Genomic DNA, 13,586 nt, shown 5'->3' with positions numbered 1-13,586 from the left:
TATTATAGAGTCTGGAAGACTTATATTTCTTGGTGTCTTTCTCATCATTTTTCCTGGCATTCTTTTAGAATACCGAGAATTTTACAGTTCCTTCAGGATGGTTTAGATAAGGGTTTGTCCGCAAGTTCTTTGAAAGGACAAATCTCTGCTCTTTCTGTTCTTTTTCACAGAAAGATTGCTATTCTTCCTGATATTCATTGTTTTGTACAAGCTTTGGTTCGTATAAAACCTGTCATTAAGTCAATTTCTCCTCCTTGGAGTTTGAATTTGGTTTTGGGAGCTCTTCAAGCTCATCCGTTTGAACCTATGCATTCATTGGACATTAAATTACTTTCTTGGAAAGTTTTGTTCCTTTTGGCCATCTCTTCTGCCAGAAGAGTTTCTGAATTATCTGCTCTTTCTTGTGAGTCTCCTTTTCTGATTTTTCATCAGGATAAGGCGGTGTTGCGAACTTCTTTTGAATTTTTACCTAAAGTTGTGAATTCCAACAACATTAGTAGAGAAATTGTGGTTCCTTCATTATGTCCTAATCCTAAGAATTCTAAGGAGAAATCGTTGCATTCTTTGGATGTTGTTAGAGCTTTGAAATATTATGTTGAAGCTACGAAATCTTTTCGTAAGACTTCTAGTCTATTTGTTATCTTTTCCGGTTTTAGAAAAGGCCAGAAAGCTTCTGCCATTTCTTTGGCATCTTGGTTGAAATCTTTAATTCATCTTGCCTATGTTGAGTCGGGTAAAACTCCGCCTCAGAGAATTACAGCTCATTCTACTAGGTCAGTTTCTACTTCCTGGGCGTTTAGGAATGAAGCTTCGGTTGACCAGATCTGCAAAGCAGCAACTTGGTCCTCTTTGCATACTTTTACTAAATTCTACCATTTTGATGTGTTTTCTTCTTCTGAAGCAGTTTTTGGTAGAAAAGTACTTCAGGCAGCGGTTTCAGTTTGAATCTTCTGCTTATGTTTTTCGTTAAACTTTATTTTGGGTGTGGATTATTTTCAGCAGGAATTGGCTGTCTTTATTTTATCCCTCCCTCTCTAGTGACTCTTGTGTGGAAAGATCCACTTCTTGGGTAGTCATTATCCCATACGTCACTAGCTCATGGACTCTTGCTAATTACATGAAAGAAAACATAATTTATGTAAGAACTTACCTGATAAATTCATTTCTTTCATATTAGCAAGAGTCCATGAGGCCCGCCCTTTTTTTGTGGTGGTTATGATTTTGTATAAAGCACAATTATTCCAATTCCTTATTTTATATGCTTTCGCACTTTTTTATCACCCCACTTCTTGGCTATTCGTTAAACTGAATTGTGGGTGTGGTGAGGGGTGTATTTATAGGCATTTTGAGGTTTGGGAAACTTTGCCCCTCCTGGTAGGAATGTATATCCCATACGTCACTAGCTCATGGACTCTTGCTAATATGAAAGAAATGAATTTATCAGGTAAGTTCTTACATAAATTATGTTTTTCTTTTTATAACAAGGTGAGGTCCAAGAGTGGCCTTATAGTTTTTCTTCATAGATGGCATATAGTTTAAAAGGTATATATTATACATATTTAGCTTGCTGATGTCTGATCTTTATGCTTTGTGATAATTGGATGCATAACAATTGTTCCCATGTTCCTACCTATTTCTCTGTAACATTCATAGACATATATGTTTGTATATCCTTTTTGAATCTCAATAAATAAAATTTATAAAAAACAAAACAAAAAAAAACCCTTTATATTAATACATAAAGCGCCAAACCATAGCTGAGAGTGTCTTAAATAATGATACATACTTATGAAAGACACCCATCCACATATAGCAGATAGCCAAACCCGTACTGAAAACTATCAGCAGAGGTAATGGTATATAAGAGTATATCATCGATCTGAAAAGGGAGGTAGGAGATGAATCCCTACGACCAATAACAGAGAACCCTTGAAAAGATTTCCCGTGAGTATATACCATAAAATCAATAGGCCATACTCTCATCACATCCCACTGACAAACACTGTGCTCTGAGAGGAATTGGGCTTCAATATGCTGAGAAGCGCTTATCATAGAAGATAAAATCAAGCACAAACTTACTTCACCACCTCCATAGGAGGCAAAGTTTGTAAAACTGAGTTGTGGGTGTGGTGGGAGGTGTATTTATAGGCATTTTGAGGTTTGTGAAACTTTGCCCCTCCTGGTAGGAATGTATATCCTATACTTCACTAGCTCATGGACTCTTGCCAATTACATGAAAGAAAATACTACTCCCCCCTCTGTCCTTTTAGACCGATCATGTCCAACAACTGGCTAACCTCGCCCTCAGACTTCTGAACTTAGAACACCTACAACTCCAACTTCCCCTGCCCTGACCTTGCTCATGGAACACCTATAACTACACTTAAATGACTACCTTGTTCCCAGTAAGTGTTCCCCACCCCAGAACCGCCCCTGATTTGTGTGCTTAATTTTGCAGTAAATAATATTAAACTAATAAAGTTTTTGGTTTTTTATATAAATTAAACAACCACAGCTGAAAGCTTAAAAGTATTGTAAAATCACTGCTCCTTACCCTCTGAAAAGATCTCACACTGATTAATAGTCTGTGATAATTAAGACATCATGTTCTCACCCAACTTGTTGAGCATAATCCATGCAGCACTGTATGTGCAGTTGCTTGTGCAATGTTAAATGAGGATGGTGGGTGCCACCTCTCTTGCCCAGAATACAGATGTACTTGTTCCCTGGCTGAGCACATCATGCAACATTCTTTGTCGTCATTTTTTAATTTGTGATTTACAGGTAAATACATTTAAAAATAAACACAAAATGGAAGACATTTTGTTGCATATAAAAGAATATGATTTTTTATTAAGATGGATTTTATTATAAATAATAAATGTTATTTTTCTTTATTTCATTTCTTTTTATGTAGACAAACACATGAATAGTTCATATCCATCCCTCACTACAGGAAGCATCAGAATGATACCACAGACTCCAACATTTTTAGACACTAATGAATATTCACAAACATTGGGGAAATCACAGGAGATATTTAAAGGAGATGGTGAATTGGCAGGAACTGGGCAGCAATCATTATGTACAGAGAGTAATTTAGTCATCAAACAAGAGGACAACATTTATGCCTTATCTAGTGAAATGATTATCCCTGAAGATAAGCCACAAACATTTACTGAGTTTTCAAATTTTTTTAAAGAGAAAAGTCTACAGTCTAGCCAAATGATTCATACAAAGGAGAGATCTTTCAAATCTACAGAATGTGAGAAAAGCTTTAGATATAAGTCTCATCTCCTAGAGCACCACAAAATCCACACAGATGAGGAGCCACACACATGTACTGAGTGCGACAAATGTTTTATACAAATGACAAAATTTATAGCTCATGAAAGGACCCACACAGGGGAGAAACCATTTAGCTGTACAGAGTGTGGAAAAAGTTTTACACGAATGTATCATCTGAAAACTCATGAAAGCATTCACACAGGAGAAAAGACTTTCACATGTACAGAGTGTGGAAAAAGTTTTACAGAAAAGAGTCATCTAAAAACTCATGAAAGGATTCACACAGGAGAAAAGCCTTTCACATGTACAGAGTGTGGAAAACGTTTTACAGGAAAGAGTAATCTGAAAACTCATGAAAGGATTCACACAGGAGAAAAGCCTTTCACATGTACAGAGTGTGGAAAAAGTTTTACAGAAAAGAGTCATCTGAAAAGTCATGAAAGGATTCACACAGGAGAAAAGCCTTTCACATGTACAGAGTGTGGAAAAAGTTTTACAGAAAAGAGTCATCTGAAAAGTCATAAAAGGATTCACACAGGGGAAAAGCCATTCACATGTACAGAGTGTGGAAAAAGTTTTACAGAAAAGAGTAGTCTGAATAAACATGAAAGGATTCACACAGGGGAAAAGCCTTTCACATGTACAGAGTGTGGAAAACGTTTTACAGAAGATAGTAGTCTGAGAAAACATGAACGGAGTCACACAGGAGAAAAGCCATTCACATGTACAGAGTGTGGAAAAAGTTTTGCACAAATGGATAGTCTGAAAATTCATGAAAGGATTCACACAGGAGAAAAGCCATTCACATGTACAGAGTGTGGAAAAAGTTTTACAGAAAATAGTAGTCTGAGAAATCATGAACGGAGTCACACAGGAGAAAAGTCTTTCACATGTACAGAGTGTGGAAAAAGTTTTGCACAAATGAATAGTCTGAAAATTCATGAAAGGATTCACACAGGAGAAAAGCCTTTCACATGTACAGAGTGTGGAAAAAGTTTTGCTCGAATGAGTGATCTTAAAAATCATGAAAGGATTCACACAGGAGAAAAGCCTTTCACATGTACAGAGTGTGGAAAAAGTTTTACAGAAAAGAGTCATCTGAAAAGTCATGAAAGGATTCACACAGGAGAAAAGCCTTTCACATGTACAGAGTGTGGAAAAAGTTTCACAGGAAAGAGTAACTTGAAAAGTCATGAAAGGATTCACACAGGAGAAAAGCCTTTCACATGTACAGAGTGTGGAAAAAGTTTTACAGAAAAGAGTAGTCTGAATAAACATGAAAGGATTCACACAGGAGAAAAGCCTTTCACATGTACAGAGTGTGGAAAAAGTTTTACAGAAAAGAGTGATTTGAATAAACATGAAAGGATTCACAAAGGAAGAAACCTTTCACATGTTTAGAAAGTGGATTTTTTTTTTATTGAAATCCGGTATCACAAAACATCAAATATTTACACACAAATAAATTTTACAAACTCTAAATAGAAGCATCAAAAAGGATGTTATTGTAAATAATACTTTCTCTTGTAAGGTGTATCCAGTCCACGGATCATCCATTACTTGTGGGATATTCTCCTTCCCAACAGGAAGTTGCAAGAGGACACCCACAGCAGAGCTGCTATATAGCTCCTCCCCTAACTGCCATATCCAGTCATTCTCTTGCAACTCTCAACAAAGATGGAGGTAGTAAGAGGAGAGTGGTAAAATATAGTTAGTTTTTTCTTCAATCAAAAGTTTATTTTCAAATAGTACCGGAGTTGTACTATTTTATCTCAGGCAGTATTCAGAAGAAGAATCTGCCTGCGTTTTCTATGATCTTAGCAGCTTGTAACTAAGATCCACTGCTGTTCTCACATATGTCTGAGGAGTGAGGTAACTTTAGAGGGAGAATGGCGTGCAGGTTATCCTGCTATTGAGGTATGTGCAGTTTTAAGTTTTTCTAGGGACTAGAAAATGCTGCTGGTACCTGATTAATGTAAGTTAAGCCTAAAAACAGTGATTTAATAGCGACTTGTATCAGGCTTACTACCAGAGATATATACTCTGATAATATGGCAATATAAAACGTTTGCTGGCATGTTTAATCATTTTTATATATGCTTTGGTGATAAAACTTATTGGGGCCTAGTTTTTTCCACATGGTTGGCTTGATTTTTGCCTAGAAACAGTTTCCTGAGGCTTTCCACTGTTGTAGTATGAGTGGGAGGGGCCTATTTTAGCGCTTTTTTGCGCAGTTAAATTTACAGACAAAGACATTCAGCTTCCCTCAGCAGTCCCCTGCATGCTATAGAACATCTCTGAAGGGCTCTAAAGGCTTCAAAAGTCGTTTATTGAGGAAGGTAGGGCCACAGCTGAGCTGTGGCAGTTGTTGTGACTGTTTAAAAAACGTTTATTTCGTTTTTTTGATCCGTTTTTTGCATTAAGGGGTTAATCATCCATTTGCAAGTGGGTGCAATGCTCTGCAACCTATTACATACACTGTAAAAAAAAATTTGATTTACTGCCTTTTTTCACTGTTTTTCAAATTTTGACAATTTGTTTCTCTTAAAGGCACAGTACCGTTTCTTATAATTGCTTGTTAACTTGATTTAAAGTGTTTTCCAAGCTTGCTAGTCTCATTGCTAGTCTGTACAAAAAATGTCTGACATAGAGGAAACTCCTTGTTCATTATGTTTAAAAGCCATGGTGGAACCCCATATGAGAATGTGTACTAAATGTATTGATTTCACTTTAAACAATAAAGATCAGCTTTTGTCTTTAAAAAATTTATGACCAGAGGATTCTGACGAGGGGGAAGTTATGCCGACTAACTCTCCCCACGTGTCAGACCCTTTGACTCCCGCTCAAGGGACTCACGCTCAAATGGCGCCAAGTACATCAAGGACGCCCATAGCGATTACTTTACAAGTCATGGCGGCAGTCATGGATAATACACTGTCAGCGGTATTAGCCAGACTACCTGAATTTAGAGGAAAGCGTGATAGCTCTGGTGTTAGGCGTAATACAGAGCATACAGACGCTTTAAGAGCCATGTCTGATACTGCCTCACAATATGCAGAAGCTGAGGAAGGAGAGCTTCAGTCTGTGGGTGATATCTCTGACTCAGGGAAACCTGATTCTGATATTTCTACTTTTAAATTTAAGCTTGAGAACCTCCGTGTTTTGCTTAGGGAGGTTTTAGCTGCTCTGAATGACTGTCACACAATTGCAGTGCCAGAGAAATTGTGTAGACTGGATAAATACTTTGCAGTGCCGGTGTGTACTGAGGTTTTTCCAATACCTAAAAGGTTTACAGAAATTATTAATAAAGAGTGGGATAGACCCGGTGTGTCGTTTTCCCCCCTCCTATTTTTAGAAAAATGTTTCCCATAGACGCCACCACACGGGACTTATGGCAGACGGTCCCTAAGGTGGAGGGAGCAGTTTCTACTTTAGCAAAGCGTACTACTATCCCTGTCGAGGACAGTTGTGCTTTTTCAGATCCTATGGATAAAAAATTAGAGGGTTACCTTAAGAAAATGTTTATTCAACAAGATTTTATCCTGCAGCCCCTTGCATGCATTGCTCCTGTCACTGCTGCTGCGGCGTTCTTGTTTGAGTCTCTGGAAGAGGCTTTACAGACAACGACTCCATTGGAGGACATACTTAACAAGCTTAGAGCACTTAAGCTAGCTAATTCTTTTGTTTCTGATGCCATTGTTCATTTGACTAAACTAACGGCTAAGAATTCTGGATTTGCCATCCAGGCGCGGAGGGCGCTATGGCTCAAATCTTGGTCAGCTGACGTGACTTCAAAGTCTAAACTACTTAACATTCCCTTCAAGGGGCAGACCCTATTCGGTCCTGGTTTGAAGGAAATTATTGCTGACATTACTGGAGGTAAAGGTCATGCCCTTCCTCAGGACAGGTCCAAATCAAGGGCCAAACAGTCTAATTTTCGTGCCTTTCGAAACTTCAAGGCAAGTGCAGCATCAACTTCCTCTGCTACAAAACAAGAGGGAACTTTTGCTCAGTCCAAGACGGCCTGGAAACCTAACCAGTCCTGGAACAAAGGCAAGCAGGTCAAAAAGCCTGCTGCTGCCTCTAAGACAGCATGAAGGAATGGCCCCCTATCCGGTAACGGATCTAGTAGGGGGCAGACTTTCTCTCTTTGCCCAGGCGTGGGCAAGAGATGTTCAGGATCCCTGGGCGTTGGAGATTATATCTCAAGGGTATCTTCTGGACTTCAAGGCTTCTCCTCCACAAGGGAGATTTCACCTTTCACGATTATCTGTCAACCAGATAAAGAAAGAGGCATTCTTACACTGTGTGCAAGTCCTCCTAGTTATGGGAGTGATCCATCCAGTTCCAAAAGAGGAACAAGGACAGGGTTTTTACTCAAATCTGTGGTTCCCAAAAAAGAGGGAACCTTCAGACCAATCTTGGATCTAAAGATCTTAAACAAATTCCTCAGAGTTCCATCATTCAAAATGGAAACTATTCGGACCATCCTACCTATGATCCAGGAGGGTCAATATATGACTACGGTGGATCTAAAGGATGCTTACCTTCACATTCCGATACACAAAGATCATCATCGGTTCCTAAGGTTTGCCTTTCTGGACAGGCATTACCAGTTTGTGGCTCTTCCCTTCGGGTTAGCTACAGCCCCAAGAATTTTTACAAAGGTTCTGGGGTCGCTTCTGGCGGTCCTAAGGCCACGGGGCATAGCAGTGGCCCCTTATCTAGATGACATCCTGATACAGGCGTCATTTTCTAAGTCGTCAGACTTTTCATCCGGGGGAGTGGGAACTCCATACGGAGGTGTTTGCTCAATTGATTCATCGTTGGGGCAAACCAGAACTGGATCTCATGGCGTCTCGCCAGAACGCCAAGCTTCCTTATTACGGATCCATGTCCAGGGACCCAGAAGCGACGCTGATAGATGCTCTAGCAGCGCCTTGGTCTTTCAACCTGGCTTACGTGTTTCCACCGTTTCCTCTGCTCCCTCGACTGATTGCCAAAATCAAGCATGAGAGAGCATCAGTGACTTTGATAGTGCCTGCGTGGCCACGCAGGACCTGGTATGCAGACCTAGTGGACATGTCATCCTTTCCACCTTGGACTCTGACTTTGAGACGAGACCTTCTACTTCAAGGTCCTTTCAATCATCCAAATCTAATTTCTCTGAGACTGACTGCATGTAGATTGAACGCTTGATTTTATCAAAGCGTGGCTTCTCCGAGTCTGTCATTGATACCTTAATACAGGCACGAAAGCCTGTTACCAGGAAAATTTACCATAAGATATGGCGTAAATATCTTTATTGGTGTGAATCCAAGAGTTACTCATGGAGTAAGGTTAGGATTCCCAGGATATTGTCTTTTCTCCAAGAGGGTTTGGAGAAAGGATTATCAGCTAGTTCTTTGAAGGGACAGATCTCTGCACTGTGTATTCTTTTGCACAAGCGTCTGGCGGATGTTCCAGACGTTCAGGCGTTTTGTCAGGCGTTGGTTAGAATCAAGCCTGTGTTTAAACCTGTTGCTCCCCCATGGATCTTAAATTTGGTTCTTAAAGTTCTTCAAGGGGTTCCGTTTGAACCTCTTCATTCCATAGATATCAAATCCTGGGTTTTTGCCTAAGGTGGTATCTACTAAGAATATCAATCAAGAGATTGTTGTTCCATCATTGTGTCCTAATCCTTCTTCAAAGAAGGAACGTCTTTTACATAATCTGGACGTGGTTCGTGCTTTAAAGTTTTACTTACAAGCTACTAAAGATTTTCGTCAAACATCTGCTTTGTTTGTTGTTTACTCTGGACAGAGGAGAGGTCAAAAGGCTTCGGCAACCTCTCCTTTGTGGCTAAGAAGCTTAATCCGCTTAGCCTATGAGACTGCTGGACAGCAGCCTCCTGAAAGGATTACAGCTCATTCTATTAGAGCTGTGGCTTCCACTTGGGCCTTTAAAAATGAGGCTTCTGTTAAACAGATTTGCAAGGCAGCGACTTGGTCTTCGCTTCATACTTTTTCCAAATTCTACAAATTTGATACTTTTGCTTCTTCGGAGGCTATTTTTGGGAGAAAGGTTTTACAGGCAGTGGTACCTTCCGTTTAAGTATCTGCCTTGTCCCTCCCTTCATCCGTGTACTTTAGCTTTTTTAGCTTTGGTATTGGTACCCCACAAGTAATGGATGATCCGTGGACTGGATACACCTTACAAGAGAAAACACAATTTATGCTTACCTGATAAATTTATTTCTCTTGTGGTGTATCCAGTCCACGGCCCGCCCTGTCATTTTAAGGCAGGTCAAAATTTTAGATTAAACTACATTAAACTACAGTCACCACTGCACCCTATGGTTTCTCCTTTCTTGGCTTGTTTCGGTCGAATGGCAGTTAGGGGAGGAGCTATATAGCAGCTCTGCTGTGGGTGTCCTCTTGCAACTTCCTGTTGGGAATGAGAATATCCCACACGTAATGGATGATCCGTGGACTGGATACACCACAAGAGAAATACATTTATCAGGTAAGCATAAATTGTGTTTTCTAAATACCAGTTATAAAAGTCCCAGATTGGAAGTGCTCTCCTGGTGTCCTTTGTTCCTCTATATATGTGCTCCTAAGCTTCGCTCATGTCAATGTGATAGAATCCAATAACACCACACAGGAATATACAAATCTGTCCTCATACTGACCAGTTTACACAACCATTCACCACCAAAGTTCCCCCTAGTGTTGTTTATTAATATGCCAGTGTTAGGAGTTGTACGTTTGATTTACATAGGGGAGGAAATAATTATATTTACAGAATAAAGGAGTCTTTATAGACTTAGAAATTATATAAATAGAACATCAGTCTCAATTGATTGACATCTGGGAGATATATTTAATGTGCACATCATGTGGATAAACCTTTTCTTATAGCAATAGATGCTTAGCATTGTACATGTTATATACCAGAGGAATTACTGAGGGGAAACTGATTTTATTTAATGAGACACAATATCAGTAACATACGTGATCATAATCAGTTTAATTTAAATGGCTACTATAACTAAAGGGAAACATTATATATCTGATAAATCCCTTTGTATCAAGAGCACAAGTGTACCATTGTGTGCATATATCATGTAATGCTCCTTTTGACTATATAATGATGTAATGGTTTTTCCTGCAAATAAAAAGTGATTGTAATCCAGACCAGTATTTTGTGTTTCTTGTATAATTAAAAACAAAATATCACAGAATAATTAGGAAAACATCATCAAATACAGAAGCCAAATCTGACAATGAAAGTTAAACACTGATAATTCAGAGCAGCAATTTTACCCAACTTTCCAATTTACTTCTGTTATATAATTTGCTTTGTTCTTTTAGTATAATTTGTTAAAGAGTAAACCTAGAAGGCTGATATGAGCTTAGGGGCATGCACGTGCATTTAGCACTCTGTGCAGCAGTGTTTGTAACTATGTATAACAATCAGGAGCAGAAAATCCCCAACGGAGGACAAATAGAGGCCGAAGCTACATCCAAGGTCAGTTCAAAACCAGTTTATTGGCAGAGTGCAGGTACAGAGGTGAAGCCAGGACATTAACACCTGACGCGTTTCGCGCATGCGCACATGCGCTTCATCAGAGGTGATGTGTTCAAGGTGTGGATAGACTTATATACTATAAAACAAGCAATCAAAGTGCCATTTGGTAAATAGGATAGCGATTACACCTGTGATATGTGATGAGATCGTTTGTTGTAAATAAGTCAATCACTCATTCTTTTCCTTATAGATATATACATGTGTAAACAAATAAGTTCTAAGACTTCATATACACAGAGGTCTATAGTGATGGTAGTGTATATTATAATGTAGACATATATTGTGATATGTTCAAAAGCAAAAATTTTTTTTTTCTTTTCTATCTCAATAATAATAAAAAGTACAGTTAATAAATACAACAATAACAGACAAAATAAAAATATAAATGTAAGAAAAATAAAAATAAAAAATGAAAATATAAATATAAGTGATATATATAGATGGAGATTGGACACAAATTACTGGTTAGGAACCTTATGAATAGTAGAAATGTATATATAAACTTTGTTACCAGGTATCAAATATATGAGAACTAGATAACAGTACATACATCCAATCTTAACCAAATAACTATCAATTATATAGGGAAAAAGGAAGAGTTTTTTTTTTTTTTTTTTAAATATATATATATTTTTTTTATACATCATGATCTATATGTAGAGCAAATAATTAAAGATGAACATTTAATGATAATGAACCTAAATAAATTAAATAAATATATGCGGGTACTAAAAAAAGAAAAAGATCTAATTTCAATGAGGGAACATTACTACAGCATTTGGCATTTATACTATATTAATTTTCAAATAAATTTAAATTTTAATTTGAACAGCTTAAGGAGCTAAGGGACTGTAATGGTTTAACCATATTGGTAAGCTAGAAAATAAATAAAGACAACCTTTGGTAGAGACTAACTTTTTGACAAATCAAGATAAGAATTTTGAAAGAATTAGATAACTAGCCTACAGAGGGCTATTCAACAACTAGGTCAACATCCATCCTCTTGTTGATGCCCTCCGGTGCTCTAGTATGTAATTTCACAATCCAAAAGACTTCTTTTTTCCTAAGGCTTTTTTCCCTATCTCCCCCTCTAGGATGTTTTTTGATTAGATCAATGCCTATAAATGAGAAATATTTGGGACCCATACCATGTAATCTGAAGTGTTTAGCTACTGGTGTTCTGGGCTCTTTGTCATCCAAAGAGCGCAGGTGCTCACGAATCCTATCTTTCAATGGGCGGGTAGTTATGCCTACATATTGACAAGAGCAAAATAAGCAATTAACTAGATAGACAACATATTGGGAGTTAAGTCAATCCTGTCCCTAATATGAAATGTTTGATGCGTCACATGTGAAGAAAAAGTGTCAGTCACTGTTATACTCGTGCACCCTTTACATGGTACATGGCCACATTTAAAACATCCTGGTTTTGGGCTAAGCCAATTGGAGCCCATTGTTACTTTTTGAGTGAACTGCTTACTAGTTATCTCTCTTATGGTAGGGGCTTTACGTGCTATGCACTTAACTCCAGATTTTAAGATATCTTTTAAGGCCTCATCTCCTTTTAGGATGGTCAAATTATTCTTGACTATACTACAAATCTGATTATATTGTTTACTAAATCGTGTAACAAACAGAAGATTTTGATTAGGCAGTACAGTCTTGTTAGATATCATGGTCATATCTAGATTATTCCTCCCTTGAAGTAAGTTTTGTCTATCTAGAGCCGCTACTTGTTTTTCTATTTGTAATAGTAAATTTCTTTGATATCCCCTATCTGTCAGTCTATTAGTCAATTCTCTAGCCTGGGAGCAATATTCTGTTAATTCTGTACAATTCCTCCTAAGGCGTAGGTATTGAGCCTTCGGTATGCCTCTCTTTAGATGATCGAGATGGCAAGAATCAGCTCTCAGTATTGTATTTCTGGCCAAGGGTTTACGATAAGTACATGTAGAAATTTTATTATCTGATGCCTTTAGGTTCAGATCCAGGAAATCAATAGTCTGACTATGTGTCTGTGCTGTGAAAGTCAAATTGTATTCATTATTGTTCAAATACTCTGTTAGTTTATCTACACTACCACTTTCACTGGTCTCCCAAATGACAATAATGTCGTCTATAAAACGACCATAAAGTATAACATTACTTTTATATGGAAAAGAGTCTGAAAAAATCATGTTAAATTCTAGCCACCCCATATAAATATTGGCAAAGGCAGGGGCAAATTTTGCCCCCATCGCCGTGCCTCGTCTTTGCAAGTAATGAGTACCCTGAAAAATGAAAAAATTGTGTTGTAAAAGGAACTCAGTTACCTGAACAATAAATGTTATGAATTCATGACTGTAATCTGAGTATCTATGTAGCATAAAATCAATGGCTTCTAATCCTTTAGAATGAGGGATATTGGAGTATAGAGCAGTCACGTCAATAGTGGTCCATACATAGGAGTCACTCCAAGCGAGATCTTTGATCTGTGTAAGCAAGTGTGTACTGTCCTTAATATACCCAGGAAGTGCCACCATAATTGGTTGAAGGATGTGGTCGAGCCAGCCACCTAATCTTTCACACAAAGACCCATTGCTAGCCACAATGGGTCTTCCAGGGGGATTTTTAAGTCCCTTGTGTATTTTTGGTGCAATACGAAAATATGGGGTGGTTGGCTCTTCCACATATAAATATTCTGTTAGTTCTTTAGTCATGAAATTGTGTTCTATTGCATAGTCGAA

At 38.1% G+C, this 13,586-nt stretch overlaps 1 protein-coding gene across 2 annotated transcripts in view; it reads left to right on the top strand.

Annotated features, from left to right (window-relative positions):
* Positions 1-10,464, top strand: part of LOC128660046 (oocyte zinc finger protein XlCOF6-like) — a 325,836-nt gene extending 315,372 nt beyond the window's left edge. Inside the window, exon 6 of one of the 2 annotated variants that reach the window (XM_053713643.1) lies at positions 3,423-10,464. In XM_053713643.1, coding sequence (XP_053569618.1) covers positions 3,423-4,689 — 1,267 coding nt within the window. In that variant the 3' untranslated portion in view covers positions 4,690-10,464. Of the gene's footprint in view, positions 1-2,917 lie in introns of both variants that reach the window. The other variant, XM_053713642.1, reaches the window with a different exon arrangement.
* The last annotated feature ends 3,122 nt before the right edge of the window (positions 10,465-13,586 follow it).

Source organism: Bombina bombina, chromosome 5, assembly GCF_027579735.1.
Source record: "Bombina bombina isolate aBomBom1 chromosome 5, aBomBom1.pri, whole genome shotgun sequence".
Taxonomy (NCBI): Eukaryota; Metazoa; Chordata; class Amphibia; order Anura; family Bombinatoridae; genus Bombina; species Bombina bombina.
Note: the sequence above shows the minus strand (reverse complement) of the source record. Positions and strands in the feature narration are given on the sequence as shown.